Here is an 8725-nt window from a genome sequence, read left to right on the forward strand (position 1 = left end):
AATTTTAAAGAACTATTTTAAGAAATGCAAATTAATTATAGATCTTATATTTCTCTCAAGATGCATATTGCCTAGTATCAATAAGTTTGAAGAGGGGCTCACACGTGTCTTCATTTTCTTCAACATTTTTTCTTTGCAAATATGTAAATACCTTTAATATAAAACTAACATTAACACACATAAAAGATAAAGATTCAAGAAACTGATAATATAATCCAAAAATAATAATTTTTCTTAAATATAATGCTTTGTTATTAATCCTAAAAATTACGAGTCATTTCCATATTAGAAAAATAACAATGAATACATATCTTAAATTGAATTATACTTCTCAACTGGTTTATATTTAAAAGTAATAATTAAAAAAGTAAATTTAAAAAATAAAAAGTATATATAATTATAGATAAAATAAATTTTAATTATTGAAATAAAAAATTATATATAATATTGTGTAAATAACTTTTTTATTATGAGTAATTATTTAAATTTGAAAAAAATGTTACAAAATGAGAATAAATAATTTTTTATAATGAATAATTATTTAAATTCAAAAAATAGTTATTAATTTATAAAACTAAAAAATAAGTTTTTATTATAAATAATTATTTAAATTGAAAAAATAATAATTAAGAGAATAAAATAATAAAAAAAATATACAAAAGTTTATCAGCTTTATATATATAATTATATATGAATAATTTGAATATGAACTAATTTCATTGGTATAATTCCATTTAATAGATTTATTTATCTATTTTATAATCACAAAAATAGCTATTATCATAATGTCCCATGATTTTAGAAAACAAAAACCATAGTTTACACACATATTTGAATAGATAACAGTGCTTTTACATACGCATGTATTTTAAATATTAAACTATTTTCAAATGAATTATTTATTTACAGAAATAATACAAATTTTCAACCATAAATAAAAATATCAATATTTAATGTCACACACGATTCCTGTAAATTATGAATTTAACAAATTTTACTCTTCATTATATATTCACCAATATTGATAATTTTTACCCTAAAGTGATGAATTTGTTTGAGAGCACCAAACTTGCACCCAAAACAAGAACATACATTAACCTAAACACCAAATCAAGATCAGCCATCAGTGTCACGAGCAAAATACACTGCGTGTGACAAATTTCTGGTTTGCGTTCTTCAGCAGAAATGGGGAATAACAGACAAAGGAGATTCAAAACTCATCGCGGTCAATCAAGTCGACACCAACAGCTCTTAGTGTAAGTTCTTTCCCATTGCTTGTGATTCTTTTTTTTTATTCCTATTTACGCGCCTTTTGCTTATTCATTCACCTAACTCTGCTTCAGAGAGGACGACTGTCAAAGCTCTTTTCCAGGTACTTCTCGATTCCATTTCTTCTTCTTCTAAACATAGCATGGTTTGTGTTCGCTGCGTGATATTTTCTGTAACAGTTGAAAATGATGAGGGTGAGGAAGAGGAGGAGGAACTCACGGAACCCAAAATAAAGCTTGCAATGTGGGTATGCATATAACCGTTTTAGTAATTTTAATTTAGCTGAGATTATTAGCTTTTAATTATTTGTTTATTTTCTAGGTAAGAAAAAGAACAATGGCTACTGCATGGTTTTTATTGTGCTAAATATATATATATATATATATATATATATATATATATATATATATATATATATATATATATATTTTTTTTTTTTTTTTCTTTGTAAACACAAATATACATTAATGATTGTTTGAAGGATGGCATTGGCTTAGTTCGCATTCCAGGGTGATACTGTTACACTGATGGTTTTATGCTTACATTTTATGATAACTAATAAGTTGACATTTGAAATAAATTTAGAAATATTTTTATTGATTTCTGTCCACCCTCAGTTTTGAACGCTAGAAATTATTTTGGTAATGTTCCTTCAATTTTGTTTAGTATTGCTATACTACTATATATGTCGTTACTGCATTCTAATCTTATATTCATACGCCATGTAATACGTCTTTGAATTTTGAATATAATTGGTTTTTTGTGACTCAGGATTTTGGGCAATGCGATGCCAAAAGGTGCACTGGTCGCAAGCTTTCAAGATTTGGCATGCTAAAGGCAAGTATCTGTTATCTTTTTTTGTTCGTTATATGATTAGCATTTATCACATGATTAAGTGTACTCTGTTCATACATATTTGCATTTATAAGCACAAACATGATTATATACATGTCCAAGTATATCTACCTGGATCTTGTATCTGATTTAATTGGATGTTAGATTTCATTGTCAATTAGAGTGGTTACTTCTTTCATATAAAATAAATAGCACTTTATAAAAGGTCAGTTCTCAAATCAAAATACAGAGTGGTGTTGATTTTCAATGCTAGGGTAACAACTAAGTCATTGGTGGAAGTTGCATAATTTTGGAAGATTATATTAGATATCTTGGTATACCTGAAAATTCAAATGGAATATGGTGCAAGAGATTCTTGAACATATCAAAATTATATAAAGGGGAAGAACATACCATGATTGAAATATGAAGAGGCATTTATGAGAAAACAATGTCAGTAAAATGAACTATTCTTTACGAATTCTGATTTTTTTTTAACTGGGAAGATCTTTTGGATGGGAATACAGCTTGAAGGCTTTTTGCTTAAATAAATGAATCAGTAGAGATCTAGAGTTTTTGTGATTTCACAAGCACTTTAATTGAGGTACTCAGTTGACATATAGGTTTACCGAAATATCATAATCTCTGCTGATGAGGGACAAATAGCCTGGTATTCATTATGATTTATTGGGGAACAACCAGTGACATTATATAAATTTGGTTTACCGTTTAATTATTTATACATATATCATATAATACTAAGTTGGATGAGGAAACTACCATGTCCCTCTATGCATGTTGCTAATTACCCTAATATTTATTCTGCCATTGAGATTGTAACTGCTGTCTGCTACAGTAGTGGGTATCCATGCAGCTCGTTTTGTCCAATTAGTTGTTGGTTCCATTGCTCATGGTTCAATCATATAAATATAGTGGAAATAGGCCAGCTGTTTGACATTGAGAATAAACAGTAAATTTTATCACTTTAACTATTGGATTTGAGTTCTAATAAAGTATATTAAAATTTTGTCAAAAATTTCATACAATTCAAAATCTATTTGATATTTTTGTTGTTGTTTTATTGCATGATATATTATTAAAATATAAGTAAATCTTTACTATTTGATTGAATATTTATGGATGTCTAAATGATCTTAAATTTAGTATACATTATCATTAGGGGTGTGTTAGCAGAAGTAATTCACAAATAGTTCCTTGTTATTGTTGATTCAATATTCTATGAAGGTCATTTGCATGATCTAAAGATGCTCAATATGTTAGCAGTACTGATTTTAGTTGACTTTGTACAGGAGTTACGAGTGAGTAATGGTTTTGGAGGCGTTGTTTTAAGGTATCTTGTTGGAACTTATCTTTTTGTCACCATATCATGAAGAATGATACTTTTGCTAGAATGTGGTTTATCTTTATGTAACATGTCAACAAGTTCATGATGTTTATCAACTAGCAGTTTGGCCACTGACTAGAGGTGTAGAAAATGTTATCGGCTTCTACCTTTATTAGTTGTGTTGTGCAGGTGTTAACCTGTCTCCTTTTGGCAATATATTTTATTTTGTTAAAATTGTTGCTATCTAATCAGGTTGGTTGAGCTTTTAGATATTGTGCCTTTTTGAAACAATGGATGGTTGCTTTCAATAATTGAAAATTGTCGGAGATCACACATGGACTAGTGATATGGTTAAATTATAATATGTAAGTAGGGTGTAAGCCTTACCTATCGAAGATGATTTTATGAGATTGAGTTAGGCTTAACTATCCTAGAGTTTATGAAGGACCTATCCTAGCTAGGTTTATGAACACCCCCTTCTATTCCCAACTTGATGTCTCGGCATGAGGTAGTGTGTTGGAGATCCTACATAGTTTAGTAATATGGCCAAATTATAATATATAAGTTGAGTGCAAACAGTGCAAACTTACTTTATTAAATTGATTTTGTGTAGTTGAGTTAGACTTAACATTCACTTTATAAGATAGTATCAAAGCATATTTTAGCGAGATTTGTTGGGCTTATCGTCTTACCTACTATTGGGCTGCTATAAGACTATTTACAAATATCTAGTCTCATGCCTAAGATAGCTAATACTCGGCTTGAGAGAGTGTGTGAGAAATCTCACATCGATTGGTTATATGATTAAATTATAATACATAAGTGGGATGTAAATCTTACCTTACTAAATTGGTTTTCTTAGGTTGAATTTGGTTTCTAAGAGGATATTGTAGTCTATCCTAGAGGGATGTGTTGTGGCTTTCGTGCTGTGCATCATTGGATCACTTACAAATATCCAGTCATATGCATGAGATGTCTATTCTTTGGTGTGAGAGGGTTTGTTGGAGAACTCATGTCAAGTAGTGGTTTAGTCAAATTATAATATATTACTGGTGTGCAAACTTCACCTTATTAAGTCATTTTTGTTAGGTTGAATTAGACATAAAGTCCACTTTCATAAGAAAAGAAGTAACTTATTTTGGCTTTGATTGGCAGAGGAGGTTAATTAGTGTTGTTCAACAATAAGAACATGTTCAACATGCTATGAAATTGACAAAGCTACTTTTTAGTTTGAAAGGCACATATTTGATGTTCCTTAGGTGTTTAACCACAGTACAAGACTAAATGACAGCAGAGGCAAAAGTTTTCTTCTAAAGAGGACCTAACAAATAGAAAGCATAAGAGGAAGAAATCAAATAAGTTCACTTAAAGTTGTTTCTATATAATACTATTATTGAAGCGTTTTTAAAGGAAACAATTCTTCAAAAAGCAAAAATTTCTCAAAAAGATGAAGTTGGCTTTATGGTGTCCAACTTCTAAACCAATGCATTCTCTTTTGACTGTTTAGTAGTGATATATATTGCTAGTTCCTGTGTTCTCTGATTTGTGATTACTGATTTACTGTGATTCTGTTTTTGACAGTCCTGCTGGAAATCAATGTGTCTCAAGAGAAGATTACTCTATAATCCAGACGAAAGGTTTGGCTGTTGTAGATTGTTCATGGGCCCGTTTAGATGATGTGCCTTTTGTTAGGCTACGGTGTGCTGCTCCTCGCCTCTGTAAGGACTTAACTGCCAAAAGGAATATATTCAAAATTTGTTTTCTATACTTCATGTTACATGTATATTTGCGTGTACACCTTGTGAATGAAAATATCCATGCTAGACTCGGGTACTATTGTAGTTAACTGTGATGCTTAAATATTCCTTCTATAGTGGCATTGTATTTAAGCTTTTTTGTCATGTTTAAGGTTGACTATATTGACATGGAATGTAATAATACTCTCATATTTTCATTCAATTTCAGTGCCATGGCTTGTAGCAGCAAATCCAGTAAATTATGGTCGTCCATGCCAACTATCCTGTGTGGAGGCCTTATCTGCTGCTTTGACAATATGGTACCACGATGGCTTTGTCTCTGGCTTCTGACTAGATGATATTTTTTTTCTTTTTGCTGATGTGCTCTATAATTTGTTCACTCCACTCCCCCTTCCCCCTAACAAAAAAAGTGTAACTGAATAGTTTGGTCTTAGGAAGGGCTAATTTGCTACCATACTAGACTATCATTGTAGAAACGTGCGGGGATCATTCTATCCCAACTGTTTCACTACTTGTAAAATTATGAACATTCAGATAAAAGATTTAGGTCTGAACTTTGAAGTTTGCAGATAAAAAATGTAACTTGCATTATAGTTTATTTTAATTTGGATTAATATTTACTAGTGAAGATTATCCATTTCTCTATTCTATACGGTTGAAGTTCTTTACTGTGGTCTTGCAGTGGGGAAGAAAAGACAGCAAATTTATTGCTCGGGAAGTTCAAATGGGGTCATGCTTTTATGTCTCTGAATGGGTATGAATATGATCTAATTCGTTGATATAACTTTGTTATTCATATTTTTCTCACTTCTGATACATTTGACTGCTCAAGTTGAAACATTGGCATGGTACTTATTTATGCCTGCCTGTTAAATGAACAAAGTAACCGGGCACTCTGAGCCCCTCTTGGAATTTATGATTATAAAAAAATAACTTAATTTGCAATGTTATCTTTTTGTCCTTTCTGATGTTGATTAGATCCTTTCAGTTGAGTGTATCACTTAAGTAAGCATGACTAGCGAATGAATACTGCTGTAAAACCTGTCTTTGTACGTAACCATGGACAATTTTTTTTTTAAATATTAATTTGGGATATCTGTGTTGTCAATTCTTTCAACAATGTAAAATGCTAGAATTGATTAGGCATGTGTAAATAACTAGGTACTTGTTAAGAGTTTGGAGAGAAGGGAAGTTTAGCTCGCAACTCTTACAGCAGTTAGTTAGAGGGGTTAATTTAGCATAAATAGGGAGGATATGAAAAAGGGGGTTTTCTGATTTGCATCAATTGTCAATTTTAAGAGTGATCATGGATTGGATTTTTCAAAATCCCAATCAGAACCAATAAATAAATTGGATTTATAATTGAGATCCATTTTAATTAGATCAACTTGATTTGGATTTTTTTCAATTCAATTTAAATTGGATTAAATCTAAATTAAATCAACTTTGTCAGTTAGATTAAATCCTGTGTGAGATGGATCTAATAGACTTGATGTGGGATCAACCATACTTAGCTTGACATGGTGCCGATTCAATCTAACATCATTGGCCAAGCACATATCCAATCTAGCATGATTATTAGGCTGCAATCTAGCATGCCATTAGCTTCTAAATTGCCTCTAATTAGTCCTTTAATTTTTCTTATGATTGATTGTATTCAGGCTATAATTAGGAGATCAAGTGTGTACTAACCAATTCAATTCATCTAGTTGTATATAATGCTACGGTGAATTCAAGGATTTGTAAGGAAATACAAATTCAATCTAATTGTTTTATTTCTACCTACATTACTAACGCAATCGACTAATTTCTCAATTGCACGTTATTTCATAGACTCTTCTGCTTTGACAATTTTATGCAAATTAATGCAGGGAATTACTGAGGGCCTACTCCAAATGCCAAAATAGTGCTGAAATTATTTCTGTTCAAAATGCTTGGCTGTCACAAGAGAGACAAGTTCCAAGAGCTCCTACTGATGGTCAAGGTATGTATTGGTTGTAAATGTAATCTTTTTTGCAAAATGGTGTCCATAACTAAGTAATCTTCAAGAGAGAGTAAACCTCGATGCACAGTATTCTTGCTGCCTGATGACCTTGTCAAGGTCATGGGGGCAAGTGGAAACATTTTCTCCACTGAATGGAGATAAGGCTGTATACATGTAATTCTCCATACCATATCATAACAGGAGCCTTGTGCAGCAATTGGGTGTCTCTCATTGGGGCTCAACTTCAATATTAATATTTTTGTTTTTCTGGCTATTCTATCTTCTACATTGTTTGCTGCTTTGGTGCAATAGTAAGGTTACTGGCTTGTGACCTGGTTTGCCTTTTTGGAAACACCTTCCCTGGTTGAGGGGATAACCTTGGATTCCATCACGAAGCCTTGGCACTGGGTTACTCTTTTTCCTCTTCCTTTTGGTAGTTTTATTTAGCTTTTTACACCTATCTGTTTGAACATACTCTCTAGTTTCTGTATGTTCTGCATAGAAGGTATTTCTTGATTCTGGCTATGTTGATCTAAATGCAATAAATTTATTTTTTCTGAATTTGTTCTGCCTGTGCATTGCATTACATCAACTTTTTAAAGGCAGATTGAGCAGAAAGCTATTCGTCATTTGCGAGTGATTTTTATACTGGTTCTTGAAAAGTGGTACATGAACCCTTGAATGTGCTTTTAATGCTCTTAAAGAAAGTTTTTAGGAGCTGTTATTTTACTGTCACGAAAGAAAAGAATTATGTGTAGATACCTTAAATATGTTATTTGGGAATTTCATCCTAATTTTGTTTTGTGTATTTGTGCTGTTACGTGCATAGTTGCGACACTAGAAGGTGAGGATAAAAGTCAGAACTCTTCTGATTCTGAAGATGGGCTTCCACCTCTTGAAAAGAACATGAATCATTTGAGTATAGTCAATAGCGATGAAGAGAGCGAGTAGATGCATGCATCTTATATCTCTTTTCAGAACCATGTTGCAATGTTGGATGTAATTTGAAGATATATTCGATGCAGAAGCAGAATCGTGTAGTTGCAAAACACTGGTTACACAAATAGATGTGTATTATTGTCATGGGGTGGCAAAACTCTGGTTACACAAATAGATGTGTATTCTTGTCATGGGGTGGTGCATGCGGATTTTTACTAATAATTTTGGATATTTAAAATAATATTATATTATTATTCTTAATAATACATAAATTAATATAATTGTAACTGTAAAAACAAATAACACAAGTAAATTAATAAATGAGTCATGCTTAAAACTGATTATAAAAAGATATGTAACAATTAAGATTTGATTTTATGTTCTTAAAAAGAATTTGTACACTGAAGTATAAGACCACTTAAACTATAACATCCCAAAAATACAGTCCAAAATTATATAATAGAATAATCACATTTAATAATAATTCAGATCAGTCTTACACTATATAAGAACGTACGGTCATGGCTGAACAGTCTTACAGAAAGAGTTACAATATTTAAACTGTACAGAAGTACAAGTCTGATCCGCACGGTTTAT

The 8725-nt window shown here is 31.2% G+C and overlaps 1 protein-coding gene across 1 annotated transcript; it reads left to right on the forward strand.

Moving 5' to 3' along the window:
• The first annotated feature begins 1038 nt into the window (after positions 1-1038).
• On the forward strand, positions 1039-8319 carry LOC108333213 (uncharacterized). The gene is made up of 10 exons (XM_017568596.2): positions 1039-1256; positions 1344-1372; positions 1449-1516; positions 2041-2106; positions 3414-3454; positions 5030-5166; positions 5414-5504; positions 5888-5959; positions 7077-7189; positions 8019-8319. The coding sequence occupies exons 1-10, from the start codon at positions 1186-1188 to the stop codon at positions 8138-8140; spliced, it is 810 nt and encodes a 269-aa protein (XP_017424085.1). The 5' UTR covers positions 1039-1185; the 3' UTR covers positions 8141-8319.
• Positions 8320-8725: the final 406 nt, after the last annotated feature.

Source organism: Vigna angularis, chromosome 1 (assembly GCF_016808095.1).
Source record: "Vigna angularis cultivar LongXiaoDou No.4 chromosome 1, ASM1680809v1, whole genome shotgun sequence".
Lineage (NCBI taxonomy): Eukaryota > Viridiplantae > Streptophyta > Magnoliopsida > Fabales > Fabaceae > Vigna > Vigna angularis.

What these genes read in the sequence shown, in the direction of transcription:
- LOC108333213 (XM_017568596.2), top strand. Translation starts at nt 1,186, where the DNA reads ATGGGGAATAACAGACAAAGGAGATTCAAAACTCATCGCGGTCAATCA. An exon ending in CAAGATTTGGCATGCTAAAG is followed by an intron (nt 2,107 to 3,413) that starts GCAAGTATCTGT and finishes GACTTTGTACAG; the next exon opens with GAGTTACGAGTGAGTAATGG. An exon ending in GTGTGCTGCTCCTCGCCTCT is followed by an intron (nt 5,167 to 5,413) that starts GTAAGGACTTAA and finishes ATTCAATTTCAG; the next exon opens with TGCCATGGCTTGTAGCAGCA.